The sequence below is a fragment of the Carcharodon carcharias genome, chromosome 36 (assembly GCF_017639515.1).
Source record: "Carcharodon carcharias isolate sCarCar2 chromosome 36, sCarCar2.pri, whole genome shotgun sequence".
Taxonomy (NCBI): Eukaryota; Metazoa; Chordata; class Chondrichthyes; order Lamniformes; family Lamnidae; genus Carcharodon; species Carcharodon carcharias.
In genome coordinates this window covers 1,953,180-1,978,878 of record NC_054502.1, presented here as the reverse complement: position 1 = coordinate 1,978,878, position 25,699 = coordinate 1,953,180, and the positions used below count along the sequence as shown (strand labels likewise).

At 50.7% G+C, this 25,699-nt stretch overlaps 1 protein-coding gene across 7 annotated transcripts; it reads left to right on the top strand.

Moving 5' to 3' along the window:
- Window positions 1-34: 34 nt before the first annotated feature.
- gba (glucosidase, beta, acid) lies at window positions 35-24,552 on the top strand. 7 transcript variants are annotated; one of them, XM_041179798.1, is made up of 11 exons: window positions 35-53; window positions 7,965-8,073; window positions 9,232-9,423; window positions 12,702-12,848; window positions 13,038-13,171; window positions 13,663-13,835; window positions 14,566-14,803; window positions 15,729-15,953; window positions 16,357-16,520; window positions 17,124-17,240; window positions 23,560-24,552. In XM_041179798.1, the coding sequence occupies exons 2-11, from the start codon at window positions 8,013-8,015 to the stop codon at window positions 23,663-23,665; spliced, it is 1,557 nt and encodes a 518-aa protein (XP_041035732.1). In that variant the 5' UTR covers window positions 35-53; window positions 7,965-8,012; the 3' UTR covers window positions 23,666-24,552. The 7 variants fall into 7 exon arrangements, with proteins under 7 accessions (XP_041035732.1, XP_041035727.1, XP_041035735.1 ...); XM_041179793.1 differs by having other exon boundaries at window positions 40-91; XM_041179796.1 differs by having other exon boundaries at window positions 45-110.
- Window positions 24,553-25,699: the final 1,147 nt, after the last annotated feature.

Sequence of the window (25,699 nt, the reverse complement as noted above, 5' to 3'; positions counted from 1 at the left end):
TGGGGCGCACGGCGACCAATCCGGTCGCACGGTGTGCCGACGTTAGTCACGTGGTGAGGCTCCTGTCAGGAGGACGGTGGAGAACCAGAGGGTATTTTGGGGGGAAAGCAGTAAGGGGCAAGGTTGGGCCTTGCGAGTTTGTAATAAGCAGACACGACAGTCATTGCACCTTTCAATATCCAGAGGTTAACTTTACAGCACTGGACAAACTTAAAGGAAATAGTTTAGGTTTTAATCTGTCTGGTTTGCAAATGGAGAATATGGAGATAAGAATTGGTTTGCTTATATTGAGCTTTCTCTTGATGGCTCCAGGGATCCAGGCCTGGGAAGGACAGGGTCAGCAGGTTTTATTCCTGAATTTAGGTTGTGAAAAGGTTATCCAATAGTTCCAAGTCTTGGCAATAATGTTGGCTTTAGAGTGGGTGGTGGAGGCAGAGCTCATTGGGAGTGGTTGTTGGTTCAGATCCATCACCGGTATTTGGTCTCTGCCCAATCTTGTTTTTCTGAACTCAAACAGGATTCGACTCTTGAAGTTTTTCACTTATTGTACAATGCAACAGTTGGGAACTGTGGTGGGTTTTTAATGGATGCCAGCACATAAAGGTGTGGTAGGGGATGAGACAACAGATTCGTTGACTGAAAGGTCGACAAATCACTTGATTCCGGATATCGAGATTTCATTCGGAAAGGCTGGAAATTAAACCATTATTAAGAATAAATATGTGCGTTAAGGCAACAAAAGTGGGATATGGACGAGAAAGGAAGGCATTTATATCAGATTCGAAACAATGTGAAGTTCTCTAGTAAATTCACTGGGGAGTGTAGAAGGGTGTCATGAGATATCAATAGCTATAAAGTTATTGGAAATTATTTTTAAAATGTAAGGGGTCTGTGTCTATGCGTGTCTTAATTGGATTAAAATCAGCTAGTCTGGGTGCTTCGTGGGGTAGTTTTTGAGATGTTCATTAGATAACCATAAAGAGGATAGAAAGTGAAGTGTAAATTTGCGTTTGTTAAATAAAGCATTCAAGAATGGGAGTAAAATCTTGCACCTAGCTGGGAGACGCCAAGCAATGTGTTTATTTTTTCTCAGCTTAATAAAATTGGTGGAATGAAAGGATATTATTGTTAGGAGATTTAACGTTAACAGCCTGGTGATACAATGGAAAATTTACATTCAAAGGAAAAGCTAGGTATAAACAGAAAGGAGTTTGTGTGTGTAAGGCAGAGACATTTAAGATCTAACCAATGTGTAAGCCTATGACTGCAAAGGAACCAAATTGCAAGGGACCTCATTTTGAATTCATAAGGTCAAATGAGCTTTGCCTGGTGTCTGTCTAAAGTAAATGGGTTATTGTTGCCTTGGTGAAGATTTACCTGGGAGTGATTAATTTGGGGATTTGTTTAGAAGTTATTGTGGTAGCAACTTGTAGACATGTGTATGTGTTTAATTTGTTCTAAATTAATAAGTATTTAATTTAGTTTTATATAAAAAAACTTCAAGGCTTGGTGGCCTTATTCCTGAATTCAGAGCTGCATCTCAAATATACCAATTGAAACTATAGGTTATGACAGTTATTCAAGTTTCCCCCTGGGTTTTAACAACTCAGCCTTTACCAATTGCTGTGTTATAATAAGGATGAAGTGATTATGTGCAGGATTAGGATTGGGCCTTGTGGGTTAAATAAGTCTCTATTTAATATGGAAACAAGTTGATGATTTGTGCAATTGGCGGAGCATGTTTTATTACACTGTACTAAGTTTGCAGCTGAAAGGGGAGCTATGCAATCTAATTTATATCAGAAGGATATACAGTGATATGGTGGCTAGTATTTTAGCAGCAGGGGGGAAGGAAATGGAGGGAGGGGGGGAGGGGGAGGGAAATGGAGGGAGGGGGGAAGGGGGAGGGAAATGGAGGGAGGGGGAAAGGGGGGGAAGGGGAGGGGGGTCAGTACAGGTAGGAGGGGAGAGGGGGTCAGTACAGGTGGGAGTGGAGTGGCGTGGGGGTCAGTACAGGTGGGAGGGGAGAGGGGGTCAGTACAGGTGGGAGTGGGGTGGGGGGTCAGTACAGCGGGGAGGGGGTGGGGGGTCAGTACAGCGGGGTGGGGGAGGGGGGTCAGTACAGGTGGGAGTGGGGCAGGGGGGGTCAGTACAGCAGGGAGGGGGAGGGGGTGTCAGTACAGGGGGAAGGGCAGGGGGCAGGGGGGTGTCAGTACAGGGGGGAGGGGGGTCAGTACAGGGGGGGAGTCAGTACAGTGGGGGTGGGGAGGGGGAGTCAATACAGGGGGAGGGGGGAGTCAATACAGGGGGGAGGGGGGAGTCAATACAGGGGGGAGGGGGAGTCAATATGGGGGGAGGGGGAGTCAGTGCAGCGGGGAGGGGGTGGGTGGGGGTCAGTGCAGCGGGGGAGGGGGTGGGTGGGGGTCAGTGCAGGGTGGTGTTGGGGGTCGTCAGTGCAGGGGCGAGGGGTGGGGGGGGTCAGTGCTGGGGGGAGGGGTGAGGGTGTCAGTGCAAGGGGGGGGGGGTCAGTGCAAGGGGGGGGAGGGGTCAGTGCAAGGGGGGGGGAGGGGAGGGTCGGCTCAGAGCTGGTGGGGGGGAGGGGAGGGTCAGTGCGGGGGCGGGGAGGGGAGGGGTGGTCAGTGCAGGAGGGGAGGGGTGGTCGGGGAGGGGAGGGGGTCAGTGCAAGGGGGAAGGGGAGGGGGTCAGTGCAAGGGGGAAGGGGAGGGGGTCAGTGCAAGGGGGAAGGGGAGGGGGTCAGTGCAGGGGGGAGGGGAGGGGGTCAGTGCAAGGGGGAAGGGGAGGGGGTCAGTGCAATGCGGGGAGGGAGGAGAGGGGGTCAGTGCAAGGGGGAAGGGGCGGGGGTCAGTGCAGGGGGGAAGGGGAGGGGGTCAGTGCAGGGGGGAAGGGGAGGGGGTCAGTGTAAGGGGGGGGGGTCAGTGCAAGGGGGGGGAGGGGGAGGGTCGGCTCAGAGCTGGTGGGGGGGAGGGGGAGGGTCAGTGCGGGGGCGGGGGAGGGGTGGTCAGTGCAGGAGGGGAGGGTGGTCGGGGGAGGGAGGGGGTCAGTGCAAGGGGAAGGGGAGGGGGTCAGTGCAAGGGGAAGGGGAGGGGGTCAGTGCAAGGGGGAAGGGGAGGGGGTCAGGTGTAAGGGGGAAGGGGAGGGGGTCAGTGTAAGGGGGAAGGGGAGGGGGTCAGTGCAAGGGGGAAGGGAGGGGGTCAGTGTAAGGGGGAAGGGGAGGGGGTCAGTGCAAGGGGGAAGGGGAGGGGGTGGTCAGTGTAAGGGGGAAGGGGAGGGGGTCAGTGTAAGGGGGGAGGGGAGGGGGTCAGTGCAGGGGGGAGGGGAGGGGGTCAGTGCAAGGGGGAAGGGGAGGGGGTCAGTGTAAGGGGGGAGGGGAGTCGGGGTCAGTGCAGGGGGGAGGGGAGGGGGTCAGTGTAAGGGGGGAAGGGGGAGGGGGTCAGTGCAGGGGGGAAGGGAGTCGGGGGTCAGTGCAGGGGGAAGGGGAGGGGGTCAGTGCAATGCGGGGAGGGGAGTCGGGGTCAGTGCAGGGGGGAGGGGAGGGGGTCAGTGCAGGGGGGAGGGGAGGGGGTCAGTGCAAGGGGGAAGGGGAGGGGGTCAGTGTAAGGGGGGAGGGGAGTCGGGGTCAGTGCAGGGGGAAGGGGAGTGGGGTCAGTGCAGGGGGGAGGGGAGTCGGGGTCAGTGCAAGGGGGAAGGGGAGTCGGGGTCAGTGCAAGGGGGAAGGGGAGGGGGTCAGTGCAAGGGGGAAGGGGAGGGGGTCAGTGCAGGGGGAAGGGGAGGGGGTCAGTGCAATGCGGGGAGGGGAGAGGGGGTCAGTGCAGGGGGGAGGGGAGTGGGGGTCAGTGCAGGGGGGAGGGGAGTGGGGGTCAGTGCAGGGGGAAGGGGAGGGGGTCAGTGCAAGGGGGAAGGGGAGGGGGTCAGTGCAGGGGGAAGGGGAGGGGGTCAGTGCAATGCGGGGAGGGGAGAGGGGGTCAGTGCAGGGGGGAGGGGAGGGGGTCAGTGCAGGGGGGAGGGGAGGTGGGGTAGGAGAGAGGGGGTCAGTGCAGGGGGGAGGGTAGGAGAGAGGGGGTCAGTGCAGCGGGGAGGGGAGTCAGTGCTTTGGGGAGGGGGGTCAGTGCTGTGGGAGTTGGAGGGGAGGGGGAAGTCAGTGCTGAGGGGAGGTGGGGTCAGTGCTGAGGGGAGTGGGAGGGGGGTCAGTGCTGAGAGGGTGTAGGGGGAGGTGGGGTCAGTGCTGAGGAGGGGGAGGTGGAGGGGGGGGTCAGTGCTGAGAGGGTGTAGGGGGAGGTGGGGTCAGTGCTGAGGAGGGGGAGGTGGAGGTGGGGTCAGTGCTGAGGAGGGGGAGGTGGAGGGGGGGGTCAGTGCTGAGAGGGTGTAGGGGGAGGTGGGGTCAGTGCTGAGGAGGGGGAGGTGGAGGGGGGGGGAGTCAGTGCTGAGAGGGTGTAGGGGAGGTGGGGTCAGTGCTGGAGGTGTAGGGGGAGGTGGTGGGGGTCAGTGCTGAGGGGAGTGGGGAGGGGGGTCAGTGCTGAGGGGAGTGGGAGGGGGGTCAGTGCTGAGAGGGTGTAGGGGGAGGTGGGGTCAGTGTGAGAGGGTGTAGGGGGAGGTGGGGTCAGTGCTGAGAGGGTGTAGGGGGAGGTGGGGTCAGTGCTGAGGGGAGTGGGAGGGGGGTCAGTGCTGAGAGGGTGTAGGGGGAGGGGGGTCAGTGCTGAGAGGGTGTAGGGGGAGGGGGGTCAGTGCTGAGGAGGGGAGAGGTGGAGGGGGGGTCAGTGCTGAGAGGGTTGTAGGGGAGGTGGGGTCAGTGCCTGAGAGGGTGTAGGGGGAGGGGGGTCAGTGCTGAGAGGGTGTAGGGGGAGGTGGGGTCAGTGCTGAGAGGGTGTAGGGGGAGGGGGGTCAGTGCTGAGAGGGTGTAGGGGGAGGGGGGTCAGTGCTGAGGAGGGGGAGGTGGGGTCAGTGCTGAGAGGGTGTAGGGGGAGGGGGGTCAGTGCTGAGGAGGGGGAGGTGGAGGGGGGGTCAGTGCTGAGAGGGTGTAGGGGGAGGTGGGGTCAGTGCTGAGAGGGTGTAGGGGGAGGGGGGTCAGTGCTGAGAGGGTGTAGGGGGAGGTGGGGTCAGTGCTGAGAGGGTGTAGGGGGAGGGGGGTCAGTGCTGAGAGGGTGTAGGGGGAGGTGGGGTCAGTGCTGAGAGGGTGTAGGGGGAGGGGGGTCAGTGCTGAGGAGGTGGAGGTGGGGTCAGTGCTGAGAGGGTGTAGGGGGAGGGGGGTCAGTGCTGTGGGAGTTGGAGGGGAGGGGGAAGTCAGTGCTGAGGGGAGGTGGGGTCAGTGCTGAGGGGTTGGATGGGACAGGGGGTCAGTGCTGAGGAGGGGGAGGTGGAGGGGGAAGTCAGTGCTGAGGGGAGGGGGGTCAGTGCTGAGAGGGTGTAGGGGGAGGTGGGGTCAGTGCTGAGAGGGTGTAGGGGGAGGTGGGGTCAGTGCTGAGGAGGGGGAGGTGGAGGGGGGGGTCAGTGCTGAGAGGGTGTAGGGGGAGGAGGGGTCAGTGCTGAGAGGGTGTAGGGGGAGGTGGGGTCAGTGCTGAGGAGGGGGAGGTGGAGGGGGAAGTCAGTGCTGAGGGGAGTGGGAGGGGGGTCAGTGCTGAGAGGGTGTAGGGGGAGGTGGGGTCAGTGCTGAGGAGGGGGAGGTGGAGGTGGGGTCAGTGCTGAGGAGGGGGAGGTGGAGGGGGGGTCAGTGCTGAGAGGGTGTAGGGGGAGGTGGGGTCAGTGCTGAGGGGAGTGGGAGGGGGGTCAGTGCTGAGAGGGTGTAGGGGGAGGTGGGGTCAGTGCTGAGAGGGTGTAGGGGGAGGTGGGGTCAGTGCTGAGAGGGTGTAGGGGGAGGTGGGGTCAGTGCTGAGGAGGGGGAGGTGGAGGGGGGGGTCAGTGCTGAGAGGGTGTAGGGGGAGGAGGGGTCAGTGCTGAGGAGGGGGAGGTGGAGGTGGGGTCAGTGCTGAGGGGTTGGATGGGACAGGGGGTCAGTGCTGAGGAGGGGGAGGTGGAGGGGGAAGTCAGTGCTGAGGGGAGGGGGGTCAGTGCTGAGAGGGTGTAGGGGGAGGTGGGGTCAGTGCTGAGGAGGGGGAGGTGGAGGGGGGGTCAGTGCTGAGAGGGTGTAGGGGGAGGTGGGGTCAGTGCTGAGAGGGTGTAGGGGGAGGTGGGGTCAGTGCTGAGAGGGTGTAGGGGGAGGTGGGGTCAGTGCTGAGAGGGTGTAGGGGGAGGTGGGGTCAGTGCTGAGAGGGTGTAGGGGGAGGGGGGGTCAGTGCTGAGGGGAGTGGGAGGGGGGTCAGTGCTGAGGGGAGTGGGAGGGGGGTCAGTGCTGAGAGGGTGTAGGGGGAGGTGGGGTCAGTGTGAGAGGGTGTAGGGGGAGGTGGGGTCAGTGTGAGAGGGTGTAGGGGGAGGTGGGGTCAGTGCTGAGAGGGTGTAGGGGGAGGGGGGTCAGTGCTGAGAGGGTGTAGGGGGAGGGGGGTCAGTGCTGAGGAGGGGGAGGTGGAGGGGGGGGTCAGTGCTGAGAGGGTGTAGGGGGAGGGGGGGTCAGTGCTGAGGAGGGGGAGGTGGAGGTGGGGTCAGTGCTGAGAGGGTGTAGGGGGAGGGGGGTCAGTGCTGAGAGGGTGTAGGGGGAGGGGGGTCAGTGCTGTGGGAGTTGGAGGGGAGGTGGGGTCAGTGCTGAGGGGAGTGGGAGGGGGGTCAGTGCTGAGAGGGTGTAGGGGGAGGGGGGTCAGTGCTGAGAGGGTGTAGGGGGAGGGGGGTCAGTGCTGAGAGGGTGTAGGGGGAGGGGGGTCAGTGCTGTGGGAGTTGGAGGGGAGGTGGGGTCAGTGCTGAGGGGTTGGATGGGACAGGGGGTCAGTGCTGAGGAGGGGGAGGTGGAGGGGGGGTCAGTGCTGAGGGGAGTGGGAGGGGGGTCAGTGCTGAGTGGGTGTAGGGGGAGGTGGGGTCAGTGCTGAGGAGGGGGAGGTGGAGGGGGGTGACAGTGCTGAGGGGTTGGATGGGACAGGGGGTCAGTGCTGAGGGGAGTGGGAGGGGGGTCAGTGCTGAGAGGGTGTAGGGGGAGGTGGGGTCAGTGCTGAGAGGGTGTAGGGGGAGGTGGGGTCAGTGCTGAGAGGGTGTAGGGGGAGGTGGGGTCAGTGCTGAGGAGGGGGAGGTGGAGGGGGGGGTCAGTGCTGAGGGGTTGGATGGGACAGGGGGTCAGTGCTGAGGGGAGTGGGAGGGGGGTCAGTGCTGAGAGGGTGTAGGGGGAGGTGGGGTCAGTGCTGAGGAGGGGGAGGTGGAGGGGGGGGTCAGTGCTGAGGGGAGTGGGAGGGGGGTCAGTGCTGAGAGGGTGTAGGGGGAGGTGGGGTCAGTGCTGAGGGGAGTGGGAGGGGGGTCAGTGCTGAGAGGGTGTAGGGGGAGGTGGGGTCAGTGCTGAGAGGGTGTAGGGGGAGGTGGGGTCAGTGCTGAGGAGGGGGAGGTGGAGGGGGGGGTCAGTGCTGAGGGGTTGGGGGGGTGGGGTCAGTGCTGATTAGGGGCTACTCTGTGAGCAGGCAGGTCTGAACCCACAACCTCCTGACTTCAGCAATGACACTTCTACTGAAATAAAAACAAAAAACTGCGGATGCTGGAAATCCAAAACAAAAACAGAATTACCTGGAAAAACTCAGCAGGTCCGGCCGCATCGGCGGAGAAGAAAAGAGTTGACGTTTCGAGTCCTCATGACCTGTCGAAGGGTCATGAGGACTCGAAACATCAACTCTTCTTCTCCGCCGATGCTGCCGGACCTGCTGAGTTTTTCCAGATAATTCCGTTTTTGTTTTACACTTCGACTGAACCAAGGCTATAAATATGAATGGAAATCAATCTGTACTTGTCCAAAGTTACTCCAGGCAGTTTGTTACACCTGGACGTTTTAGGGTTTTATTTTTCTCTTTGTTGATATTTTGCCCTGTCATTTTCTGTTCCTTTAGGACACAAGTGTGGAGCTGGAGATGCTGTAGGCACTTTCCTTTTCTAGGATGTCAACTTTCTGGTTGTCTTTTTGTTTGCTTCCTCTCTGGACAGTCCTTCCAGTCACAGGTAAACAATCACCGTGGAAGTGGAACTGAAACCTACATTTCCCACACTCCTTATGGATGCTGAGTTTTGGTTGGCATCCTGATGACACCAAACTTTGACTTCCATTTTCAAACGGGTTCCTTTTTTAATGTCAGGCTCCCCTAGATTGATGCAAATCACTGGGATTCTAGCCGAGATATGGGCCCACTTACCCAAAGCCATCTAGACGCTAAAAAGCTACTGTGTCGAGGAGGATTGACATCTGAGGTGACCCCACAGCAGGACAAAATTTCGGAGCAAGGTCCCAAAACCTGCTTTGGGAGCTGGCCTGATGCAGTATGATTATTTCTGTGAACAATACAAGGTAGCATTTCGCTCTGCACAGATTTACTGGACTGGCTGCTGCTGCTGCTGCACGCTTTCCATTACCTGGCCCTCATTTCCCATCCAGCCCTTGCATTCCACCCTGTGGCGAGACCAGGAGTCAATGGAGGGCTCTTTCCAGGGGTTCAGACACATTGGAAATTTGAGTTTTGGTTTCCTGGTAATTTTGCAGCCTGTGTGTTTGTTCTACTTGGAGGTATTGTGGAAAACATTGACAAAAGTTTGACCTATTAAATGAGTTCAAATATAACTGACAGGAGTACAGAAGAAATTTGTTGGTTTTGTTTAATAATTAGGGCTTCATAAAACTTTTGGAAAAATCCTAGATTAACAACTGATGTAAGGAGTCACAGAATAGGGGTTATAATGCAGGTCAGACTGGATATAACACTTCCTAACCAATAGGAAAGTGCTTATAAATGGGAACTATACAGGCCAGAGAAATGTGCTGCATTATTACATCCTCATTCATTAAGCAATGCCCCAAACACTCAAGGTGTGTACCATGCTTTCTAGAAAGCATGGCTTCCCCTAATCTCAAGAAAACCCTCTTATTGCATCACTGATATTTTTCCACATCCCACAAAGTCATACTCAAGGCTTCTAAGTGAGGGGTTCCAAATAAGAGCACATGTTGTGCCTATTGTCTTTCACAATTGTAAAACCTGTTATATCACGGGAAAAATGGCTCATATACCAGAGGGCAACTAGTTACCACCTCCAGGAGATTAAGGAGGGGGTTGAAAATGGGATGAAAAGCTGCTTTAACAATTTGTGTTTCTCTTGCATTCTTAGCTGGTAAACCATGTGCTGCCCAGAGTTTTGGGGGGACTTCAGTGGTTTGTGTGTGCAATGCGACATACTGTGATACGATAGACCCACTGGTGTTACCAAAGAAAGGCTATTACCTTTTATATGAAACCAGCAAGGCTGGCAAAAGGCTTGAGAGCAAAACCGGAAAAATCCTGACTAATACCAAACAACAAGGTAATGTTACAATTGATGCTTTTTAAAAATTCTTTCATGGGATGTGCTTGACAGTATTTGTTGCCCATTCCTACTTGCCGTTGAGAAGGCGTTGGTGGTGGTGGTGAGCTGCCTTCTTGAACTGCTGCAGCCGTATTCACTAAGCTTTGCTTAAAGGTCACAATCTAAAGCAATAATTTGCTGAAGTAAAACCATATTTAAACATTCCTATTTTTGTCAACAATTGCTTTTGCGCATCTTTATTCAATGATGATCAACAGACTGTGGCCATTGTGAACAAACTCTGCAGCATTTAAACAAGTTTGGCCACACCATTCTCTTCCAATGTCTCTCTTCTGTTGTCCAGCTGAGTTTGACTTCCACCTCTAACATGGTTTCAGCAGCAGATGGGAAAGTTGGGCACTCAGTTATGTCTTTGTTACCTCCAGACTAGACCATTCTGGCACTCTCCTGGCTGGTCTTCTACCTTTCACCATAAATTTGATCTCACCCAAACTGCTGCCCACATCTTAACTCACACCACGATCCATTCCCCCACTATCAGCACAACTTTGTTCACTGGCCTACATTGGCTCCTAGGCTGGCAACATATTGATTTAAAAATTCTCATTCCTGTTTGCAAATCCCTCCATGCCCTCACCTCTCCCCCCATCTCTGTAACCTCCAACCCTCTAAGATCTGTGCTCTCCTCCAATTTTGGCCTTTTGCACATCCGATTTTCATTGCTCCACTGTTGGTGGCCATGCCTTCAGCAGCCCAGGCCCTAAGCTCTGGAATTCTCTCCCCATACCTCTCTGCCTCAGTCCTCCTTTAAAATGCTTCTTAAAACCTACCAAAGGATATGGGAAGCAGGCAGGGAAGTGGAGTTGAGCCATGATTGTATTGAAAGGCAGGACAGCTATAAGGGTCTACTCATATTTCTTATCTTTGACCAAGCTTTAGGTCATCTCTCTTAATGCAGTTTGGTGTCAAACAAAATTTGACAATGCTTCTGTGAAGTGCAGTGAGATATTTTAATACATTAAAAGTACTATATAAAAGGAAGTTGTTGGTGCCTTCACTTAATTCCATACTCCTGTCTTAGCATGTCAATGAGAAATAGGAGGGATTTTGTAGGTACCATTGCAGGGACAGGAAGAGAAACCATTGGAGGAGACCGTTGCAGGGACAGGAAGAGAAACCATTGGAGGAGATTCTCTGGCTAACCCTTAGTATCAAAAAGACAACATCAAGTTTCACATGATAGAGCTGTACCTCACTACCACATCTTTCAACCCCTTCACTTCTGATTTGTCAGATTGCTTTTTTGACATCCATTATTAGATATTTTATTAATTATTTCACTGGATGTGGGCATCACTGGCTATGCCAGTATTTGTTCTCCATCCCTAACTGCCCTTGAGGAGGTAATGGCAAGCTGCCTTCTTGAACCGCTGCAGTCCATATGACGTGGGTACACCCACAGTGCTGTTAGGGGACAGTTCCAGGATTTTGACCCAGTGAAAGTGAAGGAATGGCTAATTTAGTTCCAAGTCAGGATGGTGTGGTTTGATGGGGAACTTGCAGGTGGTGTTGTTCACAAGTATCTGCTAACCTTGTCCTTCTAGGTATAGGGGTCATGAGTTTGGAAGGTGTGGTGGAAGGAGCTTTGGTGAATTACTGCAGTGCATCTTGTAGAAGATATGTACTGCTGCTACTGTGTTGGTGGTGGAGGGAGTGAATGTTGTTAATTCCAAAATTGTATGTCGAGGAAGAATGAGTCTGAAACTAGCTTGTACCTTCAAAAAGGTTTGCTTCCAAGTCAGTCCACTTAACCAGCTTGCAGTCCTTCTTATCTAGACAGGTATTAAGTACCTCAAACCTGTTGGACAAAGTCAGGGGCTGAGGCTCCTCCATTACTGCATGCTGGTTTCCCTCACCTGCCTGACTCTCAGTCATATCCTCCTGTCGCTGACCGCTGACTAACTACGAAAGTTTTGTCTAACCCAAGGGGAGTGACTGCCTCCTGGAACAAAGTGTTCCAGTGCCCCACAATGTCCACAACTCAGACTCCAACTCAGTAACTCAGAGCCAAAGTTACCCAAACTGCAGACACTTTCTGCAGAAACATTTACCCAAGATTGCAGTGCATTGCACAGCTTCCCACATGCTGCAGTCACAGCACACCACCGGCCCTGCCTTTGCTGTCCAACTTTATTTATTTACGCAATTAGTTAATAATTTACACCAATAAAATAATAGAAAGTTGCACTCACCTAGCTTGGAAACAAGGAAGAAAACTCATCAACCACTGGAGGCTGAGCAAAACACCTCTTTTCCCCTGTGCACCAAACTGCCAACTCTTCACTCAATTTACATCCCACTCAGGCATAGTCTGGTACCCACACAGCCCTTTATGTGCATAGGTTTAAAACTATCTGCTTATATAGAGTCTCTGATGATTACTACCTAGCTCAGCTTTTTACAGTAATTAACATCTATTGAGGCCAACTACTTTCAGCTGATTGACAGATAACTGCCACTTCCGGCAGTTCCCTGTTTAACTGGGCTATTCAACTAACAATGTTTTAAAAGTAAGAACCTAACTCGTAATCTAAATTTAAAGTTCAGAAAAGCTTACCAGAAATTCCCACCTGAGCCAGGTACCCAACTTCTCACTCGGGCATAGCCTATTGTTCTCTCATTCCTTTCTGAAGACAGAAGCCATTGCCCTCGGCCCTCACCGCAAACTCTGTTCCCTTGCCACCAACTTCAGCTCTCTTTGGTCACTGTCTCAGGCTGAAGCAGACTGTTTGCAGCCTCTATGACCTACTGGACTAGGAGCTGAAACCCTGATTGCCATATCATTCTCATCACCTAGATTGTCTACTTCCATCTGTGTAATATCTCCTGACTCCACCTCTGCATCTGCTTATCCGCTGCTGAAACCCTCATCCATACATGTCGCCTGCAGATTTCACTGTTCCAATACTCTTTTGGCTGCCCCCCCATAGCCTTCCTTCATAACCTTCAGCTCTCCAAAACTCTGCTCCATGTATCCAATCTCGCTCACCAACACCCCTATCCTGGTTGATCCACATTAGCTCTCTATTCCCCAACATTCACCTTTGTCTTCAAATCCCTTTAAGGCGTTCATATCTCTGCAACCTCCTCCGGTCGTGGACATCTTCATGCACCTTTCAATCCTAATTCTTTTTATGAATCAATGGCAAAGAGTTGAATGTTGCTGAGGTTTCCTGTGTACTTACTGTCCCTTTGATGATGGCCTGTTTGCCTAGGTTTGCAGCTGATCTTTGATGTGAAGAAGAAATACCAGCGGATTAAAGGCTTTGGTGGTGCAATAACCGATGCTGCAGCCATTAACATTCTGTCTCTTTCTGCCGGATCCCAGGAAAATCTCCTCCGATCCTATTTCTCTGAAGAAGGTTTGTGTGAAACAGAATTAAAATTTTACCATACTGCAGTGCAACCAGAATTATGACCATGCAGTTGTATGGTTATATACTCAATGTTCAAACCTCATGTTTACCTGTGGTGTTGCCTACTTTCTCTACAGGAAAGCTCTGGTCTGGAAACACTGACATTTTTAACGTTTCCAATTTTTCAAAATGCAGGAATTGAGTACAATATTATCCGTGTACCAATGGCAAGTTGTGATTTTTCTACACATGTGTACACGTATGATGACTATCCTGGAGACCTGGATCTCCAGCACTTCAGTTTGACAGAGGAAGACACCAAAATGAAGGTAAAATGCTTCACCTATAGAAATTTAAAAGGGGAAATGCAATGAGACCAAGTTTGACATTTGGGAGTGGGGATGGCAGTCACTGCATTACAGACATGCTTGTATCAGCAGCCCTTCCCTGTTCCCACTTCTTCACTTGTTCCTACACTCATCCTCCCTTTCATGCCTCATCCTTCAATGTCCCTTCTCTCCCATTTCCCCTCCCTCAACCCCTTTCTTCAGCTCCTCCTTCCCCCTATTTGCTCCCCATCCCCTATCTCGCCCACTCCTCCCCTTTCCCATATACATGCCCCAACCCCTACTGCCCCTCCTCTCCTATTCCCCTGCTCCTCTTTCCTCCTAACCCCTCCTCTGCTCACCATTCACCCCTCCTCTCACCATTTCCCCTTCTCCTTCTATATTTTAAACATCCCAAGCGGTGCCTATAAAATCACCCTATGCATGGTGGATTCTATCCACAGTTTCAATTTGATTTTTTTTTCTCCAACTAGATCCCAATAATACAGGCAGCCAAGGCATTGTCCAAACGCCCCTTGTACTTGTTTGCCAGTCCGTGGACTGCTCCAGCCTGGATGAAAACAAACAATTCAACGATTGGGAAGGGTACCTTGAAGGGAAAGCCTGGGGGACAATACTACAAGTTATGGGCAAACTACTTCATCAGGTGAGAGAGAGAGAGAGGGAGCAAGAGATGCACAATGTGATTGGATCAGCAGCTTCTCCCCCAGAAGATGCACAGGGACAAACAGTCTTGGCTGTCTTTCAGTCCCTGATGGGGACACACTGTCCTTTATCATGCATTGTAAGAACTGGGATCCCATTAACGTCCATCACTTGGCCTTGTGTGATTCTGTTCTTTAAGATTAAACCCTGTTGAATTTAGAACAACACATGCAGGTGAAAAAGTCAGGCACTAGTTTTTCTGCTCTTGTTTCTGGCCTCTGATCTGAGCATTTCTTGTCACAGATTGTAACTCTCTTTATAAATTAATTACATTTCTGAAAATCCACCCATTTCTTAGTGAGAATGATCTTGTTATTGAGCTCAGTTCTCTATATTCTCTCACTTTCACCCTGTGTTCTCTTGCCCTTTGTAAATTTCCACAAGGTCTGTTTCACCTGTAGGGGATGACATTTTCTGACATAAATCCCTCCCCATCGAATTAGTGACCCCACCACATGCCAGTGCTCAAGGACTCAACCACCACGCGTCGTAGATTCTCCACATTCAGCGCTTTAAACTCAGTTGCCAGATTTGAATTACCATTCCAAGGTGAAAAAGGGAACAATTTAGGGTTACACTTTAAAATGTACTCTTGTAAAAAAAATTAAACTAATCGGTCTATTTTAATCTAGTCTATTTTATTGTCCATTTCCCCATAATCTTGTTTCCAGGTTTCTGGATGAATATGCAAAACACAACCTCACTTTTTGGGCTGTGACGATACAGAATGAGCCCACCACAGGGCTGATAACTAACTACAGCTTCCAGTGCATGGGATTCACAGCAGAGCTGCAGCGAGACTTCATTGTGCTTGATCTGGGACCTGCATTACAGAACAGTACTCACAAGGACGTGCAGCTCATGATCCTAGATGACCAGAGAATCTTATTGCCGTACTGGGCAAAAGTGGTGAGTGTCATTTGAGATTAAGTCTCAGAAATGACAGCTACATTCAATTAGGTCTAAAAATCAGCTTTTTATTCATAACCTGAGAGAGAATAATAGGGCATTCGATGTAAAGTATGCTTCTTAGAACGTAAGAACAGAAGAAATAGGAACAGGAGTATGCCACACAGCCCATTGAGCCTGATCTGTTATTCAACATGATCACGGCTGATCTTGGGCTTCAACTCCAGTTTCCTACCCGCACCCCAAATCCCTTAATCCCCTGAGAGACCAAAAGCCTGTCTATCTCAGCCTTAAGTGTATTCAGTGATGGAGCATCCATAACCCTCTGGGGTAGAGAATTCCAAAGATTCACAACCCTCTGACTGAAGAAATTTCATCTCAGTCCTAAATGATTGGCCCCTATCCTGAGACTGCCCCCACTGGTTCCACGAGCACCAGAAACCCCTCAGATTTTACCCTATGAAGCCCCTTCAGAATTTTGTAGGTTGCAATGAGATCGCCTCTCATTCTTCTATATGCAAGTGCTGAAATTTACCAACAAAATCTCGGTCTTGTAATCCAAATTGAAGAGAAATGAAACCACCTTTGAATTAACACCTGCAAAACACCAATTCAATAATATTGCAGGAGGGGTGGACAGGGGTAACTGGTGGGCAAAGAGAGAGAGAGGTGGTTGGGTAGGAGAGTGGATGTGCAAGAGGGAGAGAGGACAGGAAGCCGGACAGGTGGCTAAAGGGTGCATGGGTAGGTCATAAAGCAAATTTCCAGTGCCTGTTTCCTCCTCGTCTCTGCTCGGACCGTGGGTGAAGAGCAAGTCCATGCACAATCACTCTGAAACCCCCAGAGAGTCGGCATGAGGACTTGTACAGCCTGGCCAAGGATCAACAGCACTGGCTCTGAAACATCTTTTCCTCTATCCTGTCAGGTCCTGGGTGATGTGCATGTGGCTCAATATGTGCACGGTGTTGCAGTGCACTGGTACCTCGATATGCTGACACCAGCTGATAAAACTCTGGGTACTACACACTATCTCTTCCCAGAATATTACCTGTTTTCTTCAGAGGCCTGCACTGGATTCATGCCATGGGAACACAGAGTACAACTGGGAAGCTGGGAACGAGGTGCCATGTACAGCCACGACATCATCCAGGTGAGTGGATAACGGAATGGAAATCAGTTCAGCGAATCTAAATCCTGAGGCCCACCATGTGGAGCCCCCAGGTAGCGATAATGGGATTCTGGTAAATCCCCCACAATTAGTTAGGTATTTGTTTTGTGATATCTGCTATCTTAATGGGGATAAATCAAAGTATGACCACTTACCCCTTCTCGATGTCTCCTAGTGTGCGGTTAACAGTGGCTGCTCAATTAACCTCAGCACCAACAGCCAATGGAGAGCAAAGTCTCACTGGCCCCTTCATGATCATTAGCAAGAGTAATGATTGGTGGGTGGACTTGACACAGAGTAAACCTGGTTCTGGGCTATACTACAGGGGGAAGCAGACCGAGGCGTGAAATACTCATCTTCATGTTCTTTCTGACACACATTCCAGAATCTGAATAATTTTGTAACTGGTTGGACAGATTGGAACATGGCCTTGAACTTGCAAGGTGGTCCTAACTGGGTGAAAAACTTTGTAGACAGTCCAGTCATCGTGAACAGCAGTCAGGACACCTTCTACAAACAGCCCATGTTGTACCACATGGCACACTTCAGGTGAGAGCCATTTGTCTTACAGATGGTATAATTCTGCAGTGGGTGGTGTTTACACAATGCAGACATCAAATATTAGGCATATTGAGTACCAAATAAAACTAGGTAAACATTCCCTGATGTTACTGATGTTCAGCCAGAGTTCAGTGTGACAAGACTTGATACTGAGAATATGTCCCATTTCCAAAATCATCCCCACAGGAAGGTTGCAGCAAAGACCAGTTGCTGCTGGACAGAGAGCACTAATCTGTCTGATATTTGATTTAAGAGTAAGAACCCTGTCTAGTTTTACTGTCACTTCTGGCTTCACACTATCTTTCTGACTACTCAGGTGTCTGGAATGTACACCAAGTGTTGGAAACTCCAGTCTATCTCTTACAGTATGTGGCCAAAGGGTTTGTCTCATTCAGTCAGACCTTCCAACTGGCACAAGTCCAGCTTGTGGGAAAATACTTGCCACCTGCTGTTTAAACAGCAATCGAGAAAAAAAGTCAATAAGAGCCACGGTGGGGTATCACTTCACCTCATTCTGACTTGGAACGAAGCTGGTCTTTCGTGGGGTTTGGATGGTTTTTACTCTGTTTGAACATTTTCCTTTCTCTGCAGTAAGTTTGTTCCTGAGGGCTCTCTACGTGTTGGACTTGATCCCAGTGCTGCTACTGAGCTGGAAACCGTGGCTTTCCTCCGTCCAGATGGGAGTGCAGTCGTCAACGTACTAAACTGGTGAGGAGCAGCTGTTACTATGGCTCAGTGAGAAAGAGCTGGAAATTTTTAGTGTGGCCCAGGAGGCCATTGAGCCTATTTAGCCCATGCCAACTCCCTGTAGACATATCGAGCTCTATCCCCGTAGCTCTGCTAATTTATTTCCCTCAAGTGCCTATCCAATTTCTTTTTGAAACATTCATTAGGCAGAATCACCCCAGATTTTCACTAACTGCGGCAGCGGGCAGGTAAAACAGTGTTTTACCCAGCGGCTGCAATGGCGGCTTTTCATGTCATACCATCCCAAACCCGCCACGTTAACTATGCATTTCCGGGAAACACGCCATGTCTATCGCTGGCTGGCTCTCATTTGCCCGCCATGCCATCACCTCGCCACTTCAGCAGGCTGGCTGCCATGCACATATCTCTCTTAGCGCTTCCAGCCCACAACTGCTGCAAAGAAAACATGGCCCTGAAAAGCAAAAAGACTGCAAGCACCCAGGTTCAACGACGCATCCCTTGAGCACCTTTTGGACACGGTGGAGGCGTGCCATGATGTCCTCTACCCCCTCTCAGGCCGCAGGATGGGCAACAACCTCACTAACCCGGCTTGGGAAGTGGCGGCCAGCACGAACACCCTTCAAAAGAGGACAGCCACCCAGTGCCGCGAGAGGACGATTGATGATCTCCGTTCCGTCAGGGTAAGTCACTCATCTCATCACTCTCAGCTCACACACAGTCAAACCCATCAGACATCCACAGGGCCCTCACTCACTGCCGGTTCAACGGACATTACTCTCTCTCGCTCATCTATCACAGGCCACTGCCACAGGCACATCTGGGAAACAGCCGACAGAGTCCATGACCCAGGGCCTCCAATCAAGCTCCGAAGAAACCTCTGAAGAGGAATCTGGAGGCACCCTCCTTAAAGTCCAGTCACCGCACTCACCCACACCCTCCACCAGCGCAGAGACACACACCTCATTGGGACCTAGCTTTAGAGTAGCCTTGGGGTCACAATCCGGAGAGCACATCGCACTGTCTGATCCACAGCAGGTGGAGGCAGGGACTTCCCAGGCGTCCAGCATTTGGAGGGCTGCTGAAGGTTAGAACGTTGCTGAGTCCGAGTCAGATGAGGAGCCTCTGGACTCGGTCATGTCACAGTTGCTGGAGGTGCAAAGGCAAGCTCAGGAACATCAGGAAGGGATGTCCGCTGCACCCCTCAGATTGCAAGGCACGAAGGAGCAGTCTGTCCGTCTTCAGGCTGAGGTGATAGCGCCGGCATTGCAACACACTGAGGTCAACACTGGCAGGATAGCAACCTCCAAGGAGACCTTGGTACAGGACGTCACTCCTGCACTGCTGCGCGGGCTCAACTCCAATGCTGATGCCATATTTTGCCTCCAGTAGTATGTACGCAAGAGAGGTGCGGGGCAACTCGATCTCACTCCAGCTGCCCCTTCTCAAGGAGTCAGCTTGGGCACCCATAGGAAGGAGGATCAACAGGTGGACCTCCTCCTCCTCCTCTCCCCCCACCAAGGGCCATCCACCCAGGTGACTCCAGGAATGCCCGGCCCATCTGAACCCCCTCTTCCTGTGACCTCAGCAGCTCCAGCTCCACAGGCCGAGGGGGGTGACACTGCCACATAGCAGGACCCTGAAAGCAGGCTGGGGCCCTCCAGGTCTTGGCCCTCCTGAGTCATCACAGACAGGGCATCACAATCAGCTACCTCCACCACCACTGTGGATGTCCGGGGAGCACCAAGACGTAGTGGCAGGGTTAGGAAAGTTAAGAAGATGTAGTTGCACAGCTTGGGCACGTGTATTAAATACTTGTACATGCTGTTCACTGTTGTCAATAAACTCCTAAGAATGTCTCCCAGCCTATGGCTCCTTGTTCTGATGAGCAATGTTCATGCTCCTCGGATGTGAAACCTTTTTGCTCAAGACAAAGGCAAGTGTCTCAGTCCACGGCCTCTTCCCTGAGCTTTGTGCAGCCTTCAAACCAAAGTGATGGTCTGGCCTCACACTCCCTGGACTCATTACTGATGCCTGCACCTTGACAGTGCTGGTCATTGCTGCCCATGTCGTGGGAAGGCGTCACAAGTACCGTCATTCTCTCGGTGTGCTCTCAGCATCTTTAAGGTGGGCTGGCACCCATCTGTTCAGCATCTGTGACCAGTGACCCTGTGCTCCTGAAGGGGGACAGGTGCTGAAGGCGGACAAAGCATCAGATGCTTTTAAAGTTTCACAGCTGCATCTCCATGATATGACCCTGATCATGGAGCGCGAGCGAGCTGCCCTTGGCCAGTCGGGAGTCAGACATTCTCAGAGGCTGTGTGAAGATCTATGGAGTGTCCTCAGTGTATGTTGTCATCATCCTCTTGCCTCCAGTGCGTCTCCATGACAGGAGCATTCTCACAGAGAGTATGTGTGTTGCCATAAGCCAGACTGGAGCCCAATGTTCACAGGTGCAATTTGAGGATCTACGGTGTCTCCTCACTGCATGTTGTCAACATCCTCCACAAATCTGGCAGCCGTGAGGGTCTCCCGAGCGTGCCTGCCTTGTCCAGCCAGTGCGAGGACCTCATCGTTGCCTTTGAGGACCTCCTCACCCTCATCCCAGTTGGCGTCCTCCTCATCAGAGTAGACCTCCAACTCCTCCATCACTTCCTCAGCCAGCTTGTCTCCCCTTTGCAGCACAAGGTTATAAAGGGCACAGCAGACAATGACGATGCGTGACATCCTCTGTGGGCTGTATTGCAGGGCTCCACCAGACCGGGCCAGGAATCAGAACCTCATTTTCAGCATCTTAACGGCCTGCTCCACCAAGTTGTGAGTTGCAGCATGAGCCTCATTATAGCGTCGCTCTGCTGCAGACTGAGGCCCCCACACGGGTATCATCAGCCACGGCCTCTGTGAGTAGTCCTTGTCCCCGAGGAGCCAACCCTGCAGCTTCTGTGGACCCTGGAAGACTGCAGGGATCTGTGACCGACTGAGAATGTAGGACTCTTCCACACTCCCTGGAAACCATGCGCAGACCTGCAGGAAGCCTTTGTGGTGGTCGCACACCAGCTGCACATTCAGCGAATTGAATCCCTTGCGGTTGACATAGTTGACCGCGTGTTGCTATGGAGATCTGAATGCCACTTGAGTGCAGTCGATGGCACCCTGCACCTGCAGGAAACCCGAGATCTGGGCAAATCCAATCACTCTTGCATCCTGGCTGTCCTGGTCCCGGGTGAAATGCACAAAGTTATGTACCCTCGCAAAGATGGCATCCGTGACCTCTTGGATACATTTGTGATATCTGAGAGATCGCCTGTGGAGCTCTGAAAGGAGGCACTGGCGTAGAAATTAAGCGCCTTGGTCACTTTCACAGCCACTGACAGTGGATGCCCTCCATGTCCCTGTGGCGCCAAATCCTACAATAGCTGGCAGACGTGTGTGACCAGTTCCCTAGACATGCGCAGTCTTCGGCGACACTAGTTCTCCACCATCTGCAGGAATGAAAGGCGGCGTTTATAGACCCTGGGTCTAGCTAGGCTCTTCAGTAGCATGTGCGGGAGCCCCAGCTGCTTCTTCTTCCTGAGGGTGCTGCTCCTCCCTCTGCGCAGCCAGGCACCTCCATCACTCTCTTCTCTGTTGTCTTCGCTGTGTGTAAACCACGAGGCCACAGCTAGTTCACCAGGCTCCATGATCCTGATATACTCCTCCTGCAGGATGAAAGAGAGAGACCCGTGGCTTAACATGGATGTACTTAGAACCTGCCTTAGTTAAGTCTGAAGGCCCCTTAACACATCCCAGACACTGCTGGCCACCACTTGGATGGCCAGAGATTAGTGCCCTGTATGGCTGCCCGAAACCCAACCTTCCTCCGCCCCTCTCCACCCGACCGATTGGCAGCAGCTTCACCCACTGGACTGCAGGCTGTGCTGTCAGCTCAGGCACAGGCATTCTCCTAACCTGCACTGCATGGCTGCCCTGTTAGCTTGAACCACTGGGGAGACTGGTCCAAACCAGGATGCTGACAGTGCAAGGGACTGCGAGCGCCTGCACCAGTGACTGCTCCATGGCCAGCTTTAGCGAGGAGATTGTACAACGTGCCCAGTCGTCCAACTATTCTGCAGTCCAATAAAACACTCATTGCTTTGCAGTCTGTGCCCGAGGGGTGAAAAGCTCTGGAGCACTTGGTGGCACTTTGCCTCTGCGTTGCAGGAGTGGGCAGAGAAGCTAGAGGCCCGACTCCAGTCATATCAATGTGACTGCATGTGAACTGTCTCAGCTGCAGAGGAATGGTCACTTTATACAAGGTTTCCTTAATGGATGGCCGCTTCCCTCGCCCAACCACCTCCCCTGCCCACTCCGCCTCCCCCACACATCACACATCACACATGCTTGTGCGCTACCTCCAACTTTGGGGCAGCCCTAGCCCTTCCCCTCCCCAATGTGCCTCAACCTCAGGGTGTGGCAGGGCAGGGCGGGGGAGGGGGGATGAGTCTGGCGGGCTGGGCAGATGTTATGCAGATGTATTACAATGAGCTTCTCAACATCCGATGGCAGGAAACGCGTCCCAGATGATTGCAAACTAGTTTCACGATGTTGTGAAACCAATTTTTGGCCTTCTTGCCATATTGTGCGTTCATGCCACCGAACATACCCTCCGCCAGCGGGCACAGATGATTCTGCCCATTGTCTCTGATTCCACCATCCTTGTAGGCAGAGTGTTCCATTACCACTTGTCCAAAACTTTAAATCTGAATCCCCTATTCCTTGTACCATAAACTAATGGAAGCAGTTTTTCTATGTCTACATTATCTAAACCTGTCATAATCTTGTACACCTCAATCAATTCTCTCCTCAATTTCTTTTCCTCTAAGAACTCAGCTTTTCTAACCTAATCTTGCAACTAAACTCTCTCAACCATGGAACCATTCTGGTAAATCTTCTCTGCACCTTCTCAAGGACCTTCACATCCTTCCTAAAGTGTGGCAAACAGAACTGGACACATTACTCTCATGTGGCCTCACCATAGCTTTAGAAAGGTTCAATATAACTTCCTGCTTTTTACTCAGTACCTCTATTTACCAGGTGTCATATGCTTTGCAAATCACTCTCTCACTATGTCCTGCCACCTTCAGTGATCTCTGCACATGAATCCACAGGTCCCAATGTCCCTGCACACTCTTTAATACTGTGCTATTAACCCTATCTTTCCCTTCCCTAACCCTCCTGCCAAAATGCATCATCTAGCACTTCTCTGAGTTAAATTCCATCTGTCACTTGTCTGCCCACTCCGCTAGCCTATCTATGTTCTGTTGTAGCGGGTTGGTATCATCCTCAGTTTGCCAAGTCCAAATTTGGCATAATTGGCAAATTTCTGAAATTTTACTCTGTATTTCAATATCCAAGACATTTATATCTACCTAAAAATAAAAGGCCTAGTGCTAGCACCCCACATGATAAAATCCTCCTTGAATCACACACACAGTCACAGAATGTTACAGCACAGAAGGAGGCCATTCAACCCATCATGTCTGCATCAGCTCTCCAAATGAGCATTATGACTGCGCGCCATTGTCCTGCCTTTTCCCTGTATCCTTACACATTGTTTCTATTCAAATAATCATCTAACCTCTGAATGTCTCGATTGAACCCATCTCCAGCACACTTTCAAGCAGTGCATTGAGTCACTTAAGAGTGTGAAAGTGGTGATTCTCCCATTGGCATTGGATGAGTCACAATGAAAGAACTAAACTGATACCTTATATGAGGATCTTTGGTAACTGCAACTGGTAATGTTCACATTGCAGAACATGCAAGTGCAATATTATTATACACGATTATTGAAAGTATAGATGAACTGAAAGCCATTAAATTCAATCACAATTTTGAATACCAGAGTATTGGATTCTAGATGACAGTGAGGAAACTGAATGAGCATTTGACTTTAAAATGCCATGCCGATTTTGAGGAGAGACAGTGGAAGCAGATGGTGATTCAAAAGGCAACTGGATAGATATTCAGCAGAGAAAGCAGTTATGGAGAGAATAATCGATATTATTTTGCCAACTTTGAGACTGAGCAGTTGAGGCTGAAGTGATCTTTTTCAGCCTGTACAGTACCAAATGATATAAATGATTGCCTTTTACCTATTGTGTACAGTACATGTGCAGGGAGTTGACAGTGAGACAGACAAGGGCAGTACAGTACTAGATTGGAGTGAACCATTCCCTTTTACCCACTGTGTACTGACCCTGTCCAGGAGCTGACATATACAAGATCATTTCACCCAGATTAGAATTTTAAGAGCTGATAACTTTTCCTCTTACTGTTGCAGGACCCCGAATGACATTGATTTTGTGATCTGGGACCCAGAACATGGCTTTATCAAAGCACATTCACCTGCAGAATCTATCCAGTCTTATTTATGGAAATTGCACTAAATCTTTCACAAGATGTGGCAGTGAGGTCATCCCTGATATGAAGAACCATTAGCTGCACAATGCTAATAATTACACAAATTTATTAATTTGTGTGCTTTGGTATGTTCTTTTCTCCATTTTATTACACTTCCTCAACTTGTTTTGAAACTTTATTACTCCATTCATGATCAATGGAAAGTATCAGTACTGCATATCATCAGCAAATAACTGTTTCGACTCATGAAGCAGAGTGTAAACAACTTTCCAATAATTCTCTTTGGTGTTGGGGAAACTTCTAGGACTGCAATTCAGGACAGAATTAATTGTCACATAGATAATTGTGCATTAATTAAGGAGACCCAGCATGGATTTCTTAAGGGAAAATCATGTTTAACTAGCTTGCTAGTGTTTTTCAAAAACGTAACAGAGCAGGTTGATGAGGGCAATGCTGTTGATGTGGTGTATATGGACTTCTAAAGGGCATTTGATACAGTGCCACATGACAGATTAGTGAGCAAAGTTATAGCTCAGGGAATAGGAGGGACAGTAGCATCATGGATACAAAATTGGCAGAGTGACAAGAAACAGAGGAGTGATTAATGGATGTTTTGGAAGCTGGACAAAGATTTGTAGCGGAGTTCCCCAGGTATTGGCACCCTTGACTTTCCTGATATATATTAAATCTAGACCTGGTATACAGGGAACAATTTCAAAATTTGCAATGATACAAAAGTTGGAAACATCGTAAACTGTGAGGAGGACAGCACAGGTCTTCAATAGGGCATAGACAAGCCAGTGGGAAGTGTGGACAGGTAGCAGATGAAGTTCGATGCAGAGAAATATGAGGCCATTTTGGTAGGAAGAACATGGTGTTATGTAAATAAGACATTAAAGAAATCCAAACTGTGTACATTAGACTTTATTCTTTTTAAATGGAGTTTTTGCTGAACTGCAACAAGATGGCTGCTACAAGTCATATGACCACAGGATTACCCTTTGTTCTGGAAGCTTCCAATAGGAGTTGCAAGAACAAAAAAGTTCTCCTGTCATCACTGTAGAATCTCACCCAATTGTAAGGACATTATAATCACGAAACCTCAGACTTCCAGGGATTGAAACTTGTTATTCTTGCTGAGGTGCAAACACTCCCATCTCGCACTTGGAACTGCCAAGGTCCATTTCAAAGGGGCACCACTGAGAGGACAACGGACATCATTTACTCCTTGATAAGCTCACCCCTCTAGTGGACTCAGAGGCTCTGCCCAAACAATGGCTTCCCAACCCAAGATCCTCAACATGGATGGTAACACTTTCAAAAGCTACTGGCTGAGACATTGTCAGTCCTGAAACCAAAGCCTGTTCCAGACACCAGATAAAGATCCCTTTTGAAATCAATGTGGAGAAAGAATGTCACATGACTCGAGTGACCATTTTGAAATCTCTATATTACTTTGAGAACTGAGAACCCCCCAGTCTGCTGAATTACCAACGAATTGAACAGCCCTACAGCAGGACTCCCAGCTGACCAAGCTGCTGGTCACCATGTCTCAACTTCTCAAAGCCTGTTTCATTGCCTGCCAAGCAGACTAAGCACAGAAATCCCCTCATGCTGCATTGTTATTCATTTTAAGGACTCATGGTGTTATTCCCAACCAGGAACTCATCTGTACTGAACTTTGCCATGAAGGAAACACCCTCTGGACTTTAACTTTCTGGACTCTGGAACTTATGTAAACTAAGATTCATTTCTGTGGTTCTTTTGCTATTGTTATCCATAGTTGTAAAAACTCCCTCTTTTCCATCTCCCTTACTTTGTGCGTGTGTGTGTGTGTGTGTGTGTGAGGTTGCAAACATCCCCCCTCCCCACCCATCCCCCCCTCCCCCATCCCCTGGGCTCGAATGTGAAATAAACTACCGTCTCAGTTAATCCTAAAGAGAGTTTGCTGCATGGTGCTTATAAAATTAGACCACACAAACTGAAGGTTTGGGGAAATTCACTACAGCCTATTTTTAAAATAATTCAAAAACACCTCTGCTTACGGGTAGACAGGGAGA

Excerpts from the sequence above, each read along its gene's own strand:
- gba (XM_041179798.1), top strand. The coding sequence starts at position 8,013 with ATGTCAACTTTCTGGTTGTCTTTTTGTTTGCTTCCTCTCTGGACAGTC. Across the intron at positions 8,074-9,231 it reads GACAGTCCTTCCAGTCACAG|CTGGTAAACCATGTGCTGCC; the intron begins GTAAACAATCAC and ends TTGCATTCTTAG. Across the intron at positions 17,241-23,559 it reads GTCGTCAACGTACTAAACTG|GACCCCGAATGACATTGATT; the intron begins GTGAGGAGCAGC and ends TTACTGTTGCAG.